Genomic DNA, 22,812 nt, shown 5'->3' on the forward strand with positions numbered 1-22,812 from the left:
CTTACTTAGAAGCTCTCAGTTTAACTCTGTTGAAAAGGTAGTTGGAAAGCCCACTGCAAGTGGGGAAAAAGACTCTCCCTCCCCCCTTCTTTTGCATATGAAAAGACCCTTTACACAAACAGGAGCAAGCTTGGAGTAGGTATCTCACGGTATTCTCCTAAAACTTTGGGGCTTGGTTAGCAGTCTGAAAATCAGAGCAATGTTATTTAAAAATAAGCAAAACTATACATTTAAAAAAACAACAACAAAAAAAACTTTATGGATCATCTACAAAACATGTATGCAAAGAAAAAATTAGTGTATAATGTCCCTTTAAAGTTCTAACTTCGGGGGCGGAGCCTGGAGGAGCACAGTGATGGCTGCTTAATCACTGTGCTCTGTGCATTGAAAGCAGATAAAAAGCTGCAAAAGTTCAAATAATGAGCTAAACTAGCTAAAATATAGCAGACAATCTCCCTGAGACTAGTGGGACAAAATTGAGTCGAGGTAAATCACACTGAGGAGAGCCTGCACGGCAAGGAATCAAAACAGACACCCACGCAGTGAACACCTCAGAGCGCCCGCCATTAAGGGAGCCGGTCACAGAGGACCATGGAAACAAGCAAGTGGGGATGAAGATGAAATCCATCTGTTACCGTAACACAGCTTAACCCGGCTCCGGTAAGAGATCTCAATTAGCCACTTGATGCAACGCAACACATAGTTGAGATAAGAGGAGGGGGAACTGAATAGTGCTATAAGCCGCCATTACTACACTATCCTGACAGGATCTTTGGCATATGATATATTACACAGCTTACAGGGACCGGGAGCCAGCACATAGCATGCAGAGGCATAAATGTACATATCTTGAGACCCTTGCAAAAAAGCTTCAGAGAGCAGAGGATTAAGCAACAGAGATCACAAATGACAGGGCCCCAGCATCCGGTATATGACAAGGAAAATGTAAATGCGCAATCAACAATATAGATATATCCCAAAGCCATTAGCAACTATCCAGCAACTGAAAAGTTCACCCCCTACACAGGGCAAGAGCCAGATGATACCATAAAGCCCCAAAGATTTATTTAGGGGAACAAGCATGTGAAAGGCAGATATCGAAGGCCCACAGAAAGTTATATACCGGCAGCTAAGAGACAGTAGCTCATCACAAACCGCACAATTATTTGAGGCACAAATGTCTATATATGCTAACTGTTCTATGAAGCCAGATGTCAATTCAGCATATGAGGTAGTGGGACACTGATACTCGGATCTCAAAGATATTATATTTAGCATTGCCTACCCGGCTTGATTTATCTGACTACAAACAAGGGACAGAATATTCCCCTTCCCCTTCTTTTCTTTTTCCTTCTGCATAAAATATATTTGTTGGTGCAGGGGACAACTATGTCTGTTAGAAAACAGAATAAAGCAGGACCCAATGCAAAATCGCAACATCCCTTTTTTAAGTCATCTAAAGGAGATAAAGGACTAGGGACAGATACTGTACCATCAGAGGAAGACATGGACTCTGACACAGACTCCCAAACTACTAATGCAGATCTAACCCCAGCAACAAAAGCAGATATTAATAATCTTGTATCTAAACAAGACATCAACACGATCTTCGATAAGATGTGGGAAAAGATGGATACCTTACAGACCACAGTTACCACTAGTCTAGCAGATATTAAACAGGATATCAAAGACCTAGGAACCAGAGTTGAATCACTCGAAGAGAAAGAGGAGACAACAATGGAAGAGATAAGTGCATTGTCCCAAAATATGGCCTCCCATCAACAAGATATAGCTGAAATTCATGACAAGATGGAGGATTTAGAAAACAGAAGCCGCCGATGCAATCTAAGGTTGAAGGGAGTCCCCGAAGCCGTCACACCTTCGGAGCTGCCTGATTTTCTTTTGCAGCTATTTCAAGCTGTTACAGATAATAAAGAAGATGGCAAATATGAAATAGAGAGGGCGCATAGGGCCTTACGAGCAAAACCCAAAAAAGGAGATCCACCAAGAGATATAATAATAAAGATGCTGCGTTTTCGAGAAAAAGAGGAGATAATGACAGCAGCAAGAAAGAACCCGACTTTCAAATTTAAAGGCTCAGTTATCCAGTTCTTTCAAGATTTATGTTTAAGAACACTGCAAAGGCGAGGTACCCTGCGCCCTCTCACACAACTTCTACGTAAAAACCAGATACCCTACAGATGGGGATTCCCATTTTCCCTCAATATTCAACACGATGGGAAGAATTTGTCAATTAAAGATCCAGCAGAGATCCCAGAAATATGCCAATACTTCAAACTCAACTGCCCAGACATACCTACCTCATCCCAGGGAAACAAAGAGATACATCAGCCCTCCCAACAACCAACGGACAGATGGTCCAAGGTGGCAAAGAAGAAGCAAAGAACCTGAAGTCCCATCAATCTTTCAATATCATATTGGGAACTTAACTTTGAACATAACTGAATCAAGTTGCAGCATTTGGGGGGGACCCTCACAGGAATACACTCCTAATGCTGGAAACAGTTTACAACACCATATCAGGAACTTAACCAAAGGATAAGCAGAACTGAGTTGCAATAATCCTGGAGGACCTCGACAGTAATGGACTCCTGACGCTGAGGACAAGTTGCAGATGAGTACACTTCTGTAATCTGTTAAATGTATATTTAGATTGGGGGGAAAGAAGGGGTTTCATGTTTATTTCTCCTCTGGAGCCATTAGCTTCAGCGGACAAAACAGGTATGCTATGCACCTACTAAGACTGTCTTTGGAGCTGCCAAATATTTGGAGGTAGCCTAAAATTAATCTGAACTTTATCATACTAAGACTGCTCTTAAATACGCATCTAGCTTTACAATGCACATCCGCCTAGATGTGTAATCACCGAATGTTATTAGATGTTATATACAATTTACACGTTACTGTTTTTCTGTTTTATTGTTCTATTTTTTGTTTTTTAGTTAATGTTATCAGTTCAGTATGGGATTGCTCATACTACACAGTCACTAAATTCAATCGGTCACACACTAGGTATCTTTACCCAGACCCTCACAAGGTGTCACGACTACTAAGAAGAAGATTTAAGGTAAATTATAATATGAATGACTATATGATGTGTTTCTCCCTGATTGCTTGCAAAACAGTTTTAGATCCTTATTTCAAAGTACACTTAAAAAGCAATGGTCATGTTAGAGATCATACATACATTATAAAATATGGATATATGGACCATTAACTTAATATCCCACAATGCTAGGGGTCTGAATTCAGATATCAAACGTAGGACAGCAATCACACAGTATAAATCCTTACAAGCAAATATAGTTTTCCTTCAGGAAACTCACTTTATGAAGGCTCAGATACCGAAATATTGGACCAAGGCTTTTCCACAACACTTTCACTCCACATCAGACACAAAAAAACGCGGGGTATCTATACTTATACATTCTTCATTGCCCTTTGTACATAGGGAAACAATAGAGGACAAGGAAGGTAGATTTCTAATTGTGAGAGGTCAGATCCAGGGAACTGATATTACCCTATGCAATATATATGCTCCTAATGATAAACAAGATACTTTCATTAGACATATTACACACCTTCTGACAGAGTGGTCTCAGACGAGGACGATTCTGGCAGGCGATTTTAATGTAGATTTTACGCTACAATCTAGAGGATCTCACCTTACGCTCACTAATAAACAGAATAAGCAATGCAAAATGACTAAACTAATACAAGATCACCTAACCACACTTGCTCTAATAGACTCCTGGAAAGCTTTATATGGTCACACAGACGACACTACCTTTTTTTCAGCAGCACATAAGACATATACAAAATTAGACTATGTTTTTGTTAGTCAGTTCTTACAACCTATATTGATAACTTCGTCCATTCACTCCTGTGTGTGGTCGGATCACTCTATAGTGCAACTCAAATTAGGCAGTATTCAGGTACCAAATAGGAAAAGAGTTTGGACATACGATCCAATCTGTCTAAAAGATCCTATGGTCCACAACACAATCACACAAAGTATGCTGGAGTATTGGGACATTAACACAGGATCTACAGATAATCCTATTTCAACATGGGCAGCTCATAAGACTTACTTGAGGGGACTGCTCATTAAAGAAAAATCTATCTTACTCCGCAAAAACAACACACAAAGATTAACTCTCCAAAAAGAGATAGACACGCTAGTGAGACAACACAAACTTACACAATCTGGAAGTATACTTACGCAACTCAATGACAAGCGCACAAAACTAGCAGCAATTCTAAATGATCAAGCGGTAAAAGCAGCATTCCGACTCAAGACAAATTACTATATTTATACTAATAAACCCGACAGATATATGGCGAATAGAATTCGCGAGAGAACAAAATTAGCTACAATACCACAAATTCAAAAACAAGACGGCACCACTACATCCCACCCGCAGGAAATTGTTGATTGCTTTGCTCAATACTATAGCACGTTATACGAGGGAACTCATGTCAGCCATTCCCCACATACCGAAACCATACTTACTAAATTATTAGACGAAGCCCAACTCCCCTCCATTACAGAAACAGAAAGAGATGACCTTAACAAGGAAATCACTATTAATGAGGTACAACAGGCTATCAAAGATCTAAAGCCAGGGAAGGCCCCGGGTCCGGATGGTCTGCCCGGGGAATATTATAAACTATTTAAAGCCTCATTAGCCCCACATTTAGTTAAATTCTCAAATTATATTATGCAAGGTTACGAGATTCCATCTGATCTTCTAAGAGCTAAAATAGTTGTCATCCCTAAACCAGGGAAAAACCCGAAATGCTGCACCAGCTATAGACCTATATCCCTTATAAATCAGGACTTGAAAATTTTCACTAAGATTTTAGCAAACAGGTTGAAATATATCCTCCCGAACATAGTACACCCAGACCAGGTAGGGTTTGTTTTAGGTAGAGAAGCACCGGACAATGTTCGGCGCATAATCACTGCAATAAATCACCTAGACCACACTAGAACGCCTTCTCTGGTCCTGTCATTGGACGCGGAGAAGGCGTTTGACAGAGTTGACTGGACATACATGTTCACGGTTCTGGACAGAATGGGATTTGGAGGCCCTTTTGTAGAAGCCTTGAGAAGCATATACTCTAACCCCATGGCTACGGTAGGTGCCATGGGACATCACTCTGGGCCCATTTACATACGAAATGGCACGAGGCAGGGATGCCCACTATCCCCGTTGCTATTCGCCCTATGCATGGAACCTCTGGCGGCTAGTATTAGACGCTCCCCCGATGTAACAGGACTTAAAATTAAAGACACTGACTATAAAATCACCCTCTTCGCGGACGATGTTCTGCTGACGCTGACCAGACCCCTTACGTCTTTAACAGGCCTCTATGATATCCTACAGAGGTTCTCTATTGTGTCAGGATATAAGATCAATATGGATAAAAGTGAGGCGCTAGCAATATCTTTACCAGCCCACACAAAAAAACTAATCGAACTGAATTTCTCATTCTCATGGGCCAAATCATATATTAAATACCTAGGAATTAAGTTAACGGTTCGCTATAGTGATTTATATAATACAAACTATCTCCCTATGTATAGAGAATTGCGAAGAGATATGGCTAAATGGAAGCTTCTTAACTTTTCTTGGTATGGCAGGATCTCTGCAATAAAGATGAATCTATTACCAAGAATCCTCTATTTGTTTCGGACCTTGCCTATACTAGTCCCAAAAAAAGACCTAAAAACCCTTCAGACAGATATTATCTGCTTTGTAAACGGCAAAAAGCAATCGAGACTCCCTTATAGAGTACTAACTAGACATAGACAATTAGGGGGGGCAGGGGTCCCTGATTTACTTAATTATTACGACGCATCTAGGCTGGCCCAAACTGCGCTGATGGGATCCTCAATAAAATACTTGGTGTGGATGGACCTAGAGAAGGAGATAGGAGAATTAGATTCCCCGGGAGATTTGGTTTGGGACAGACTTCAACCCCAAGGTAAAATCAAAAAATACTCCCAAACCACAGTATTTTCGATTGATCATTGGACAACACTAACGAAAAATGAAAAACTGATGCCAAGCTTTTCCTCTAAGATGCCACTTAAATATCTTATTCCACATGACTACCGAAGACAGTTAGACAAATGGGAAAACAAGGGTCTGTACCGGGTAGGGGACTTGCTAGCACATAACAAACCACTAACCTTCAATCAACTAAGAGAAAAGTTGACACCCATTCCCCTACATTGGTATTTATATTTACAGATTGCATCTGCACTAAATCGATATATACCACACATGCACAAACAGATTAGCACTACATTGGAGAGATTGTGCTGTACCCCCTCTAGACCCAAGAAATCCATTTCACTGTTATATCTTGCGTTACAAAACTTAATTAATGAAAATAAACCAGCGGTCATGCTCAACTGGGAAACAGATACACATTCAACACTAGAGATAAGCGAATGGCAGGAATTGTTCTATTCCTCCTGTAAGGGACTAATTAGTGCCGATTTAAGAGAAAATAGCCTTAAGACCATTTTTAGGTGGTATCTAACCCCAATCAAAACGTCACACTACACTGAGGGGAGAAGTAGAAATTGTTATCGTGGATGTGAGTCGACTGGTACATACATACATATGTGGTGGGAATGCCCTGGTGTGACTCACATCTGGACTAGACTATCGGTATTTCTCAGCACCCTTCTAGATGAACAGATATCACTGACCATTTCCCAGGCGTTATTAAATGCTCCACTTCCAAACTTTAATAGGCATATTAATACCTTCATTAGAATACTCTGCACAGTCACGAGAATAGGAATAGCCAGACACTGGAAAGAGGGAGTACCGACATGGTGCGAGATACTAGAAAGATTTAAACTAACATATTCTCTATACGAAATGGCAGCAAAAATACTAGATACGACGGAAAACTTCCAAAAGATTTGGTTCTATTGGATAATGCATCCACCTTAATATGATTATCCTAATCTAACCTGATAGAACAGTAAAAAGAAACATGATGGGAGGGGGAAGAAGGTAGGAGTTTTGGAGAGACATAATTATGAAGACTACACTGAGTTTACTATATCATATTCAGAGGTGTGACACATCAAGAGTACATTCTAGTGACCTAAAGTTATGTTTAGTTAGTTTTCTTTTATTGTAATAAAAATCCACATGAGAGATAGGTGTCTTTCATAAGAAATATATCAGGTATGCCTTACTGACTTTGAGACTTGATTGTATGTTGTAATTCCATGTGAAAAAAGATAAACCTCAAACTGTTAAATTTAGGAACTAAAGGGTTTATATGCCTGACAAGCTGATAATGTAATCAACTGTAAAAGACCGATATTGTATTCAATGATGTTATTTCAATAAAAATTATTTTATCATAAAGTTCTAACTTCATACTACCAAGGATTTTCATCAATCGTCTTACCTGTTATGTTTTGTAGCAAACGCAGGAGTCAAAGAGCCACTGCTGTTTCTTTGTCCTTTTGGCTGCAGTGTCTTCTTTGTTCTTTTGGATGCAGTGTCTTCTTTGCATGTCACCAAATTAACTCCATAGGCAATGATCCTTAAAAGACAAAGGCGCCCCCTTAGGCTATCATTGGTAGTACTGATGCACCAGGATCAGCTCTTCTTGAGATCAATCTGATAGATTACTATAAATGCATAAAGGAGAAAAAGGCACTCCAATGTTGCAGATAAATCGAACAAATTTCAGGTTGTGACAAACCCAGTGAACCCCACCATAGATATATACTCTATATTGAGCGATTTGTGGTCTTGTTTTTATATATCTGCCTGAGGAAGCAGTGCCAGCAGCACTGGGAAAAGCGTTGTAGTTTGTTTTTATATGTGTTTATGAATAATATCACCCCGTTGTGTACAGGGTTTTTTATCTATTCATGGTGAAGTGAGTTTTCATTTGGACTCTTTGCCGTTTGCTTGACCACATTTTAACATTTGGATATTCCTTTCGTACCATCTGATCTTGATTGCCGGAGTCAGCTGGGGGGCTCTGATCCATCCAGCCTGTCTGACTTGCAATGTATGATAGTGCATTCCCCTTGTGAGTATATCTCTATGGTGGGGTTCACTGGGTTTGTCACAACCTAAAATTTATTTGATTTATCTGCACCATTGGAGCACCCTTTTCTCTTTTCTGCATTTATAGAAATTCTTCTTTGCATGGCCTATCTGGAAGTGGGTCAGCAACCTCTGGCCTGTATTACTGCTCTTTCTACCTGTGCAGTGTTTACATCTTGGGACTTCAACAATGAGGCTTCTGTTGAACCAATTTGCTAGTCTGCTACCTGGTCTTCTTTGCATACTTTCACAAAGTTTTACCAGTTTGATGTTTTCGCCTCTGCTGAGGCTTCATTTGGGAGAAGAGTTCTTCAAGTGGTGGTTTCTGATAAATAGAGCCTGCCTTCTTTTCTTCCAACCCTAAATACTTTGTGGACTCTCAGCTTGGGTATTGATTTCCAATTAGTAAGAATATGAATTGTGGACTCTCTCTACCATTAGAACGAAAATAAAATGTATTCTTACCGGATTAATTATTTTCTTTCTTGGTAGTGAGAGTCCACAAACTCGCCCTTTATATATTTGTAGTGGTGGCAGTCTATTAGCACCTCTTTTCCACTTTTATCTCTATACTTTCCTTATCCTCGGATTGAACTACTGGGAGGGTAGGGGAAGTGGGAGGGATATTTGAATGCTCTGTTTGGAATATTTTTGACTCCTCCTGGTGGCCAGGTGATATATTACCCATTAGTAAGAATAGGAATTGTGGACTTTCACTACCAAGAAAGAAAATAATTTATCAAGTAAGAATAAATTATATTTCTTAACTACTATTTTCTGGGGGTTTGTAGAGGTTCTGTCCACGTCCATTATGTGAGCAACTGTTACTACTGAATCCTATGCAAAAATGTGCGTTTTTAATTAGTCTTCATTTCAATTTAGAAAACTTTACTTTGCCTTTTCATGTGATTAATATTTTTAGCATTTTGAAGCACCAGTAAACAATAGTTTATGTAAGTGCTGTACTATGAATATACGCAGTGCATAGTACCTGTAAAAGATGTTTTTTTAATATATATTATTTTAACAGTTTATACTTCCTTTGGTGTCAAACCTATGGGTTGTTTTTTTTTTGTGTGTTGATGACAGGGCTCTATCACACTTGATATTGGCGATAATAGTAGTGTGCGCTCACACCTCTGCATAACGGTAACTGGCACAAGAGCATGCTACCATTATAGTCAATAGTGCAGAGGGTACAGCTGCTTCAGTGGGGGAAAAATGCATTTGAAGATGGGTTTCTAGCTACACAGAAGTTGAGTATTAACTGATTTAAAACGTACAGATGGCTTTCCAAGAACCTATTTTCCATGTACTGTGTACATAAACAATTGGTTACTGCATTTAATAATACCCATTGTAAGCTTTAGATATCTTTTTTTTCTTCTTCAAGTTTGTTGTCTCTACACCCTTTGATGACAGGGTTAATTTGTCTACATCGGAACGTTCCGATGTAAACAAATTGAAATCCTGCGATCGTGCACGCAATCTCAAGATTTCAATGATGGGATCGGGTCAGGGGGTGTCCCTGTGACGCTAGGCACTCCCTCGAGACCTTGATCACATCATCTGAAGCGCAGTTGGCTTTAGGACAGCCAACGGTTATGACGTTCTATTTTGTTGTAACGGCACTAAAGCCCAGTGTAATTATGACGGAATAGAACGGCATACCGGCGTTAAAAGGTTAAAACCCTGGGTGATCACATATTATATGATATAAATAAAACCGTGGCTGTGACATATTCCTATGAAATGCATTGAGTAAAATAAACTATAAGCCATTCTCTGTATTTTTACTACCAATTCATAATTGTAACTCCTACTCCTATCAAGTGCCAAGGAATTTAGAGAAATGATCAATATTATTATAAATATTTTACTTAGCACTATACAATTACACACTACATACTGTACATTCTAACATTTACATTAGCAAACTGAAACAAATAGTGCCCTGCTCTTCAGCACAAGCAAGGGTAGGTGCACTTTTCTGCTGGTGTTTGGTGATGAAGGGTAGTAGATTCATGAGTAATTTGTGGAAGCACTTCTTTACAGAAAGGGTGATTGATTCATAATATAAACTTCCACAAGATGTGGTAATGACAAACACTGTAGGGGATTTCAAGAATATCTGGGATAAGCATAAGGCCTTCCTAAGAACTTAATCATTTATACTTTTATGCAATATTGGACAGACTTGTTTGGCCTATGATTCTCATCTGCTGTCACAATCTATGTTTCTATGAGACAGCACAACTGCTGCTGTCAAATTGCTGTTTCCAGTCAGGACTAGCAGAGCTCCAGAGCTTGACTTTATCTATGTGTTCAACTATCGTGGGTGTTAAACAGGGTTCCAGATTTGAATTAGAGTATGTAATTCTTACAGTACTGTCAATTTAAAAGCAACTGTAAACTCTAAATGTTTTAATGAATATTAGCTAAAATAGGAATTGATTAGGTTATGCCATAATCCCCTGTATAAGAAAACCATTGATGAGTGCAACATTGGTGAGGACGACTTGTTTCTGTTCCATGTGTATTTTTCCTATTTGTATCTGCTTTAGCTACAGGGAGTGCAGAATTATTAGGCAAATGAGTATTTTGACCACATCATCCTCTTTATGCATGTTGTCTTACTCCAAGCTGTATAGGCTTGAAAGCCTACTACCAATTAAGCATATTAGGTGATGTGCATCTCTGTAATGAGAAGGGGTGTGGTCTAATGACATCAACACCCTATATCAGGTGTGCATAATTATTAGGCAACTTCCTTTCCTTTGGCAAAATGGCTCAAAAGAAGGACTTGACAGGCTCAGAAAAGTCAAAAATAGTGAGATATCTTGCAGAGGGATGCAGCACTCTTAAAATTGCAAAGCTTCTGAAGCGTGATCATCGAACAATCAAGCGTTTCATTCAAAATAGTCAACAGGGTCGCAAGAAGCGTGTGGAAAAACCAAGGCGCAAAATAACTGCCCATGAACTGAGAAAAGTCAAGCGTGCAGCTGCCAAGATGCCACTTGCCACCAGTTTGGCCATATTTCAGAGCTGCAACATCACTGGAGTGCCCAAAAGCACAAGGTGTGCAATACTCAGAGACATGGCCAAGGTAAGAAAGGCTGAAAGACGACCACCACTGAACAAGACACACAAGCTGAAACGTCAAGACTGGGCCAAGAAATATCTCAAGACTGATTTTTCTAAGGTTTTATGGACTGATGAAATGAGAGTGAGTCTTGATGGGCCAGATGGATGGGCCCGTGGCTGGATTGGTAAAGGGCAGAGAGCTCCAGTCCGACTCAGACGCCAGCAAGGTGGAGGTGGAGTACTGGTTTGGGCTGGTATCATCAAAGATGAGCTTGTGGGGCCTTTTCGGGTTGAGGATGGAGTCAAGCTCAACTCCCAGTCCTACTGCCAGTTTCTGGAAGACACCTTCTTCAAGCAGTGGTACAGGAAGAAGTCTGCATCCTTCAAGAAAAACATGATTTTCATGCAGGACAATGCTCCATCACAAGCGTCCAAGTACTCCACAGCGTGACTGGCAAGAAAAGGTATAAAAGAAGAAAATCTAATGACATGGCCTCCTTGTTCACCTGATCTGAACCCCATTGAGAACCTGTGTTCCATCATCAAATGTGAGATTTACAAGGAGGGAAAACAGTACACCTCTCTGAACAGTGTCTGGGAGGCTGTGGTTGCTGCTGCACGCAATGTTGATGGTGAACAGATCAAAACACTGACAGAATCCATGGATGGCAGGCTTTTGAGTGTCCTTGCAAAGAAAGGTGGCTATATTGGTCACTGATTTGTTTTTGTTTTGTTTTTGAATGTCAGAAATGTATATTTGTGAATGTTGAGATGTTATATTGGTTTCACTGGTAAAAATAAATAATTGAAATGGGTATATATTTGTTTTTTGTTAAGTTGCCTAATAATTATGCACAGTCATAGTCACCTGCACGCACAGATATCCCCCTAAAATAGCTATAACTAAAAACAAACTAAAAACTACTTCCAAAACTATTCAGCTTTGATATTAATGAGTTTTTTGGGTTCATTGAGAACATGGATGTTGTTCAATAATAAAATTAATCCTCAAAAATACAACTTGCCTAATAATTCTGCACTCCCTGTATTGCTGACTGCTGTATTATAAATTACACCCATGCAAATGTATTAACAGTTTTCATCCTGGAAGAAATTGAAAGGAGACGTAGTGGGATACTGGTTTGGTTAGCTTAGATATACAGTGGTGCTTTTACAGATGTTATAAATTTAATATAAACGTTGTAGTTTCATGTTAATGTGTAAAACCAAATGCGTTTGAATATATGTGAAAACTTTTCGTCTTTTTTTATTTTTTAGTTATGAGAGCTATGAGGGTCCGGATCCTAAGTCTAATACTAGAGATACCAGCTTCAGCAGCATGGGTTGCTATGGGATCTCAGAGGAGGAGGAAGACGAGGAAGAGGAGCGCCTTGGTCCCAGTGTACTTAACCAAGTACAGTTATCTGAAGATGAAGAGGATAGTGAAGAATTTCGATCAATTGGTGGCGACAGTGATATAGACTCTGACAACGAATGATGGACATTATCAGAGTTTATGTTTTAACCTTTCCTCACGTGTATTTGATCTATGAACTGGTGTGTTCTTTTTATATAAATATGAACCAGTGAGACAGATCTGTTGTATAAATCTGTGTATATTTAAATCTCATTTGAGGGTTCGTTAATTGTAATAAATACTACAGTATGGTTCTAACAAAGGGGCCCCTTTGTTAGAACCTTACTGTAGTATTTATTAAAATTAATCAACGCTATGTACATTTGTATATAATAAAACATTTCCTGATTATCTTAAAATTAATTAGTTCGTGTTTCATAATTTATGAATACGCAATGAGTGTCATGGCATAATAAATCCACGTAATTAAATGACACGATACTTGTCTTCCAAAAGGTTAGTATGACTTCTTCCCACATTAAATATGGCGACTTCCGTTCCTCTTTCTTTGTTGTAAATGCGCATGCGTTTACTCTGCTGTTTGTCGCATTGCATTCGGCGGAGTGATACTTTGCGGTTTTTGTTTCAGATAAGGCAGGTCATTTTATAGATATCAGTTTGCTTACTGGTGGGACTGGAAATCGTCGTACCAGTATTCGATTGCATTTGTATTGGCTTTTGTCTGGTTGGTTCAAAAGAAAATTATATCTTAACGGAGTTAGGTTTAGCGCACTATTTTGTCAAGAAATAGTCCCGGTGTCTTTGCCCGGCGCCATTTCGCAATTAGGTGGTAAGAAGCTCGAAGAAGGACAGTGCCGACTTTTTTTTTCAAATCGACATGGCGTCATCTGTGGGCAACGTGGCAGACAGTACAGGTAGGCGACCTATTTGGTGACCTGCGTGTGGCATTCACTGAACTCATTCTGCAGATATAAATGGGACGGCTGTGGTTGATGGGTGTAAAAACAACCACGAAGCGCAGTTTGTGTTAGTGTATGTAGGGAGCGTCTCAAAAACATTTAAATATGTTCTATTGGAGCGTAGTATATAACGTTGGTGACCAGAAATTGATAGGGCTATCTGTGTTATGAGACCGTGCGTGCAATGAATGGTAAAATACTGAGGCGTGTATAATGTAAAATGAACGGATTTACCATAAAATGTATAGGTACATGTGTAAAGTAAGTCATGGGATAGATGTTGGCATGACAAAAGGTCGCAAAGTGTGACGGAGACAGTTGTGGGGGTTACATTGGTGAATGATAGGTAGCGGCGATGAAGTATGGAGAACCATTTAATATATCTACTAGTCTCCAATCCGATGTCAACCTATAGAATTCTTATGTAGTGATACCTTATTTTGTAACTAGTAAAATAAAAATATAACTATGAGTGGAATGTTTTGAGAAACAGCTGTTATGTGTTAACTTGTTTATACTAATACATAATTTATTCAGTAAAGAAAAGATACTAAGTCACCCATTGTGCATAAACATTACTGGCCACAGTTTTCCCATATGTGTAGAATGCCAGCACAGTACAGCAAAAGTCCCTGTTTTAAGAAACGGTGTAACAAAATCTCACTATGATTGTCCATTAAAGATATTTTCCAGTAAACACACACTTTTTATGTTATAATGGATAAATGATCTCTACAGATTTATCTGGAAATGTTGCATTTACTATAAAGCATCTCTCCGTGTCCCTTTTAAAGGAATATTAAACTGCTGAGTAGAACTACAGTATCATGATTACTACCAGTATCATGATTACTACTCACAATGCTGTTGTTTTTCCATGTGCCTGCAGTTGTCTTCAAAGCAATTCTCTCGTTTTAACCCATTATTATTATACTTTATTTATAAATCACCAACATATTCTGCAGCGCTGTCCATGGATACAGTTCATTTAGATAAAACAATGTTATTAAACTTGTAAGAGACAAGACAAAAATTTACAAACACTTACAGGAGGAATTAAGGACCCTATTCCCGTGGGAATTTACAATCTAGAAGGGTAGGAGGTTGAGAAGCATTAGGTGAGGACTGCAAGATTGAGACAGCAGACAGATGTTAATGCAGAGTTAGATGAGGAAAATGTTAGGTAAGTGAAATTAATTTATTATTGAGTTGGGTGGTAGGCTTCTACAAAAAGTCTTCAGGGAGCCATTTAAAAGAACAATTAGGGGAAAGCCTGACAGACGAGGGATAGTGTTCCAGATTGTAGGTGTTGCACGACAGAAGTTCTGCAGTCTAGCATGGGAAGAGGTGAGTGATAGTCGAAGATGCAAGGAGCAGGTCATTATTGAATCTTAGTGGGTGGGCTGGAGTATACTTTTTTTGATTAGAGAGGGATAGGTAGTGGGGAGCGGGAGCAGTGTGAAGATGCAGAACTTACAAGTATTAGTGTAGTTCTGCATCTTCACACTGGGCGCCACCATATTGAAACTGGTATTTGTTATGTAACTTTTTAAACTGTGCAAAAAAATAAATTAAAAAAAGTAACCTTTCCACTCTTTATGTGCACTAAAGTAAAAAGGCACAGCTAGCAAATAGCAGATCTGTAAAAGTGCACTGCTCTTATCACAGGATGCATCAATACACAAGCTACAAGATGGCGGCACCCAGTGGAAAATGCAGAGCTTTGCCAACTGGATTCTGTAATGCATTAAAGGAACAGGAAACTCAAATTTTTATCATGATTCAGATCGAGCATACAATTTTTAACAACTTTCAAATTTACTTCTATTTTCTAATTTGCTTCATTATTTAGGTATCCTTTGTTGAAAAATCACGGCTAGAAAGGCTCAGCACATGGATGCACATTTTATATGTGAAACCGTTTTATTATGAAACAAATTAGATAATAGAAGTAAAGTGGAAAGTTGCTTAAAATTGTATACTCTATCTGAATCATGAAAGAAAAAATGGCTGTCATGTCCCTTTTTAAAATAAGAGAACAGCTTTAAAGGGAATGTCTACTCCAGAATTTTTGTTTAAAAAGATAATCACTTGGTTATGAATAAACTGGTAATAGGTAACAAACACCGTTAAATTCATATACTCTTTACCTCTGTCATTCCCTTGTATCTAAATCTCTGCTGACTGCCCCCTTATTTCAGTTCTTTTGACAGACTTGCATTTTAGCTAGTGATGCACCGAAATGGAAATTCTGGACCGAAACCGAATCCGAAAATCCGGGATGCACTTGGCCGAAAACCGAAACTGATACCGAAAATGTGTTTTTTCAAATATATATATATATATATATATATATATATATATATATTTTTGCATAATTAGAGCCAATAAAAAAGCCCACACTTTTATTGAAAGTAATACACTAAAATTGGACCAAAATATCTTAAAACAATAATATGCTACACAATAATTTTACCAAAAAAAAAGAAAAAAATGCAATTTTCGGCCAAAATGTTTCCTTACTTAAAACAATTATAAATATCAATATACTGTATTCTTCATTTAGTTCTATGTAACAGAATCATATTTAACAGTTTTTTTTTTTTTACCAATTATCCAAATAAAGTATAGTCCTAGAAAACTCATTATATGCAGAACAGTAAGTCAAGTAATAAACTTAAACAGTAGCTCTAGGCTAGCATCAAATTTGAAACATGCTACACAATAATTTTACCGAAAATAACAGGCAAAAAACCCGAAAACCAAAATAGCCAAAAAGGCTATTTTCGGCCGAAACTTTCTGCGGCCGAAATTTCGGTGCATCCCTAATTTTAGCCAATGTTAAAGGGCCACTGTAAGTAAATATTTTCTATGCCTGTTACTAACTACCCCAAATCCGCTTTTTATCAATAGCATTTCATTAACATATCTCTACCGTATATCAGAAATCTTGTCTGCAAATTTAATTGTTTTCAAAACCCACTCCGTGGGTATCCTTTGCTCTGTACCAATCCGTTTACAGTACCTAGGTTTCAAAATGGCGCTTTAAACACAAAGTTATTGGTTTAAGTATTTTGAACAGGCAGTGCTGAAAATAGTGGGCAGGATAAAGTGACTTCATCGGCGAATAAAAGATATAACTTTTAGAACGTTATGAAACTTTGTTTTGGAGAAAATATAGGTCAGTAGGTTTTAATTAATGTTTATTAACTTTAATATGTTAGTTGTTTAGCTTAAAAATTATAACAGAAAGTAATCCATTAACTAGCGCTGTCTAGCTGTGAAAAACTCAAAATGCAGAGGCAGTGTTCTGGCAGATCAGCCAACTCCTCAGATTAGCTAATTCTGTCACTTCCAGTGACATGGAATCAGCTGTCTCACTGCAAATTCCCTCAGTGTGCATGCGCTTCATCAAGTCACTGCATCAAATATATATATATATATATATATATTATAATATAGCACTGTAATTCCCCCATCTTCACTATCTTTTTTTTGCCTCCGCCTGTGGGTTTTAGGGGGTGCTTCATCCCCCTTGTAAACATCATTCCCCAAGGTTCACTTGGGGTGGATGTCAGAGGATCGGCGGGGCGCTCCCCTTGAACTCCCCCCCCCCCCCCCCAGGCAGAGGCAAAAAAATAGTGAAGATGGGGGAATTACAGTGCATCGTATATATGTGTGGTTAGCAAGCAGTTCTGTTGTAGAGATTAGCTTTTGTGGTGAAGCGCATTGCGCGTGCACACGGTGAGTCAATTTTTAGTCAGTCTTGGCTGATCTGACAGACTTGTGGTGATCGCTGTGGAGCGCATGTGTAGTGATGGAATTTCTGGTCACACAACTGATTCCACGTCATTGAAGTGACGGAATTGGCTATTCTCTCTGAACAGTGGCCTTTAAGGGTCTAGAAATTGGCATATGGACCTACCTAGGTTTAGCTTTCATCAAAGAGAACAAAGCAAATTTGATGATAAAATTTATTTGGAACGTTGTTTAAAATTGCATGCTCTATCGCTGGTTTTCAAACCTGTCCTCAGGCCTCCCCTTCATGCCAGGTTTTCAGTATTATCTTGGATGAGAGCAGATAAAATAAGTTTACTAATCAGCTGAATATTTCACCTGTGCTCCAGTTCAGATATCATCAAAATGTGGCCTGTTAGGGAGGCCTGAGGACAAGTTTGAAAATCAGTGCCCTATCTGAATCATGAAAGTTTAATTTGGATTAGACTGACCCTTTAAAAAGAGCTGCAGCTACAAGAGGGAAAACAATACCATGGTGAGTAGTAACCATACTACTGTAGCGGTACCCTGCAGTTAAATTTTTCTTTAAAGGGATAGTTAACTCAAACTTTATACCCTGTGTATTAAATTGTTTACAAGTGTTCCCTTTACCCTTATATTGGCATTTTAAATAGATGATTTAGCCGGTGGTATCCCCACCTATTTTGAAAGTTTCTGGCATTAGGTCCAAACTATAGATAAGCTGTGTAAACATAACCAGCTGAAGAAATTACACTCCCAGTGGGGTATAGAAGAGAGAAGGTAATAATGCTAATTTTCCATTGTTCTTTCCAAGTATTGGTCTTTGTTTATGGATATAAGATAAAGAAGCATGTATATGTACACAATGTGCTAAAGTAATGAGATCTGATTATTCCTACAAGCTCAACCCATTTTGTTGGGTTGTGGCTTCAAAACACTAAAAGCTATTTAATATACCTAAATGTGTGTGTATTGTTAGTTTATACTAGATTACAATATAATTTATTATATATTAGCAGTAATCTCCAGTAAAATGTTGGAGAATTTCTTACCAGTTGCCAACCAAATTTTTTTTAGTGTATCCAATAATTATGAATAATTAATATTCTATCCTTTGTTCTCGATTAGTTGTCTTTATAGACACCTTGAATTATATTTATGTAATAACTAGATGAATCAATTATACAAGCGTATTCTGTTACAATATTCTATACAAAACAGATCATGAAAATCTATCTCTAAAAATGAATCGCATTAAAATACCACAAACTAATTCTACTAGAACAAGTTATAATAAGCCAATAACTCTAATTCAATGCCGAATATGGATTACAAATTTATAGCGCTTAATTTACCGCAACCAGATATTTAACCACAATAACCAATTTATTTGCAGTTCTAAGAGACTTCACAATAATAAAACTGACTTGTAAATCTGGAGTGCAAAATCCTTTCTAGCAAATAAATTACTTAGCACTGATATGACTAGTTCTAAATTACACAGGACTATGAATATAAATTTAAAATACCAAATATATTAAAATATATAACCACTGACATACATTTATAGCATAACCAATTTGGAAGTTTCAGCTTTTTCGGATAAATCCGTTCACCTCATATGAGGGGTATTGCAATTATGGATAAAGAAAGGTTAGCCCAATTTTGATTATAGAGGCTTTGTTCCAAAGGCAGCAGGTTGTCAGCCCAGTCAAAATTCAGCAGCATGAACCTTCCTTCTCTCTGTGCATCAGACTTTTATCAAGTGATAAGGTCTACCTCTATTCTCTAATCATTGGTGAAAACCGGGATACGCCCCACCGAAGCTTGTCTCTGATAGGCCCTTCAAAGCTGAACATCTCATTGGCTTATTGGGAAGGCATATGGTTATTTGATACTACAATAATCCCTTCTGGTTGCAATTCTCGCATAAACCACCAGAGGGCGACATAGGCATTAAAGACATTTTCATTTTTAACACTGCTACAGCTTAATTGATATATACCTTACTATGTGCATTAAACACACCTATAATTTCCAGCATTAAAGTGCCAGTAAACCTAAAAAATAATGTTTTATATAGTTGTGCACATAGTGCAGAATTATATAACATTATATGAGTGCTAGCTTTATAAAAACCTAATATATCCGTAACCTTTTCTAAACAAACAGGGTTTTCCAGACCCGCCCTCTGTGCTCTACTGAGCGGGTCTGGTTTTCCTTCAGAGCGCACAAGCTGCATTGAGTGTAATGGCACGGTCGGACCGGGCTGTTACTAGACAGCTGGCCAGATGCGCTCTGAGGGAAAACCAGACCCGCTCAGTAGAGCACAGAGGGCGGGTCTGGAAAACCCTGTTTGTTTAGAAAAGGTTACCGGATATATTAGGTTTTTATAAAGCTAGCACTCATATAATGTTATATAATTCTGCACATAGTGCAGAATTATATAACATTATTTTTTAGGTTTACTGACCCTTTAATACATTATATGTTCAATATATATGGTATCATTTAATACTATTTAATCTGAGTATTTAAAGACTAAATATGAGTATATTACCAATTCTATATTAAAATATGCCTATTGGAGTCTCATTCCTTTTCAATATAAATATAGTCCACCTATTTGTACATCTCTTGATAGTGTTATTTTGAATGCATGAAAACACAATTTAGGTATAATTTATGAAGCAACTTATTGCATGAGTTTACCTTGGTACTCTTCTGTCTATTCAGATATCTGAAAATAAAAGAAGCTGTTATTATTCTGAGATCTTGCAACACATTTTAAATCTACCAATGCAGCTATTATTCACTTCATTTTTAATATTATACAAAGCAAACAGACAATTATCTAGGTTCATATATATATTACCATTCTGAGGTACAAATTAAACATTTGAAAATCAGACACAAGAAATTAAGTTTCAATCTTATGCTTTCAACCATACATATGTTTCAAAGTAGATTTCTTTGCTATTCCCTGGAGATGTGACGTTTGAACTCAGTATGGGACAATTTAACACCTAGATGATAAGAGCTACATCCTCTGAGATTCAGCTAGCTTCAAAGATCACTTCAGACTGAGCGACTACTCCTTCAAAGGAAGCCTGTATAAGTAGTTTTCCTATCTGAAGTGGATAATTGAGACATTCTGAGTTTACAAGTGCCTATTTCTTTTGCCTCCGTCTGGGGGGTTCAAAACCCATTCCCCAAGGTTCACTTGGGGTGGGTGCCAGAGGATTGACGGGGTGCCTTCCTTGCCTCCTCCAGGCAGAGGCAAAATAAATAGTATACATGGGGAAATTACAGTACATCAGGCTTTACCCACAGCCGCTTGGGTAATGTCCGTTTTACCGGAGTATTGGTAAAGGATAATGGTTCTTACTAAATTGATATAACACATGGGGGTCACATTTCGATCACGTAAGTGTGAGGGGGATAAGGTGTTTATTGGCTCTTTAAATATATATATTGTAACACCTTATAATTACAAGACATTTGTGTATAGTTGAGTTGAATTAACATACTAGCTGAATGTGAAAACTACCTGAATATTACATCTGCTGAGGCCAGTTAGGGACAGGTATGAAGCTGGGTAAGACTTGTGAAGTTGGAAGTTTAGTTACTGCTTATATACTACAGGAAAAGGGGGCAAAATAATGGCCATATACTGCAGTATATGTTGTGGGGGTTTTCATGTCCTTTTAACCCTGCTACAAATCTATCTTTAAAGGGACATAAAACAAGTTGAGAGAGACAGAATATAATATGTACTTTAATTACTTTACCTGCAAATTTATACTGCAGTGCCTCACCATTAACCCTTTCTTTTTAGTTTCTGAATTGTAAAGTTCTAACTACCCACACACAATTCCTTTTATGACTATCTGTTTATTGTGCTTTTGGTAGAAAGTGAATAGGGATCATCTGCTGGAGCATGCCTAGAAGCTGTGAACTCAGTTGAAATACAATGCCTGTGTCTAAACAATGATAAGAAGGATGGAGTTAGCTGCTCCAGGCAGCTTTGCTATGTAATTAATTTTGCTTATTTTTGAAAATTAGGGCTGGGCAATATGAGGGGGAGATCGTAATCACGATTTTCACGTCAGTCCCCCTGTAACCCCCATAAGCCCCCTCTGTAACCTACATAAGCCCCATCAGCTCCCACTGTAACCCAGCACCCTCTGTAACCCCCATAAGTCCCCCTCTGTAACCTACATAAGCCCCATCAGCTCCCACTGTAGCCCCTCCAATAAGCACCCCCTTTAACATCATAAGCACCGCCTGTAACCACCATCAGCCCCCCAACCCACTTAAGTCCCAGCGCACCCCCCTCCCTGTAACCCCCATCAGCCACAGCACTCCCTGGTAAGTCTGCCCCCCTCCCTGTAGCCCGCATCAGCCACAGTGTACCCCGATAAGTCGGCCCCCCCTCCCTGTAACCAGCATCAGCCACAGCGCTCCCTGGTAAGTCGGCCCCCCCTCCCTGTAACCAGCATCAGCCACAGCGCTCCCTGGTAAGTCGGCCCCCCTCCCTGTAACCAGCATCAGCCACAGCGCTCCCTGGTAAGTCGGCCCCCCCTCCCTGTAACCAGCATCAGCCACAGCGCTCCCTGGTAAGTCGGCCCCCCCTCCCTGTAACCAGCATCAGCCACAGCGCTCCCTAGTAAGTCGGCCCCCCTCCCTGTAACCAGCATCAGCCACAGCGCTCCCTGGTAAGTCGGCCCCCCTCCCTGTAACCAGCATCAGCCACAGCGCTCCCTAGTAAGTCGGCCCCCCTCCCTGTAACCAGCATCAGCCACAGCGCTCCCTGGTAAGTCGGCCCCCCTCCCTGTAACCAGCATCAGCCACAGCGCTCCCTGGTAAGTCGGCCCCCCCTCCCTGTAAACTGCATCTGCCACAGCGCTCCCCGGTAAGTCGCCCCCCCCCTCCCTGTAACCCGCATCAGCCACAGCACACCCGGTAAGTCGCCCCCCCTCCCTGTAACCCGCATCAGCCACAGCGCTCCCGGTAAGTCGGCTCAATGTCTCAAGGCGGGCACGGCAAGTCGGCGAACCTCCTGTACGTCATAGGTGACGTGAAATGGGGCAGGGCTAAAAATTGCATACTCGCGGTTTTAAAATCACGACGATTAATCGCGGTTTAATATCGCATCCGCGATTAATCGTGCAGCCCTACTTGTTAGCAATTTTTAAACAATTTTTTTTTATGCCAACTATTTTAAATGAATTAGCCCTTTTAGCATCTGCACAGATCTCAACCTGTTTTATGGCACTTTAAGTTGCATCAGCAGAGGAGCTAATTGCAAACTATTGTGATGTAAAGAATTGACAACATTCCTGTTGCTAGCCTTTCTACTCCGTTAACAAGTATGCCTGGCTTCCTCAAATAAAGCAATTCGTGAGTGGAGTTTGGCCCGTGGAAAACAGTCACAGCAAACAAGTTTTAATATATTTAGAAAATGTTTATCACCTGCCCTTTTATTTACTGTAGCAGTGCACGAAAGCCT

At 39.2% G+C, this 22,812-nt stretch overlaps 2 protein-coding genes across 4 annotated transcripts in view; both read left to right on the forward strand.

Annotated features, from left to right (window-relative positions):
• The window catches only part of TAF1 (TATA-box binding protein associated factor 1), a 239,984-nt gene extending 227,004 nt beyond the window's left edge, over positions 1 to 12,980 (forward strand). For both annotated transcript variants that reach the window (XM_053699102.1, XM_053699103.1), the window contains exon 40: positions 12,483 to 12,980. In XM_053699102.1, the coding sequence (XP_053555077.1) occupies positions 12,483 to 12,702 (220 nt within the window). In that variant the 3' untranslated portion in view covers positions 12,703 to 12,980. The remainder of the gene's footprint in view (positions 1 to 12,482) is intronic.
• Positions 12,981 to 13,191: 211 nt separating this feature from the next.
• OGT (O-linked N-acetylglucosamine (GlcNAc) transferase) overlaps positions 13,192 to 22,812 on the forward strand; it is a 138,858-nt gene continuing 129,237 nt past the window's right edge. The window contains exon 1 of one of the 2 annotated variants that reach the window (XM_053699104.1): positions 13,192 to 13,496. In XM_053699104.1, the coding sequence (XP_053555079.1) occupies positions 13,460 to 13,496 (37 nt within the window). In that variant the 5' untranslated portion in view covers positions 13,192 to 13,459. The remainder of the gene's footprint in view (positions 13,497 to 22,812) is intronic. The other variant, XM_053699105.1, reaches the window with a different exon arrangement.

The sequence above is a fragment of the Bombina bombina genome, chromosome 1 (assembly GCF_027579735.1).
Source record: "Bombina bombina isolate aBomBom1 chromosome 1, aBomBom1.pri, whole genome shotgun sequence".
In the NCBI taxonomy this organism is placed as follows: Eukaryota; Metazoa; Chordata; class Amphibia; order Anura; family Bombinatoridae; genus Bombina; species Bombina bombina.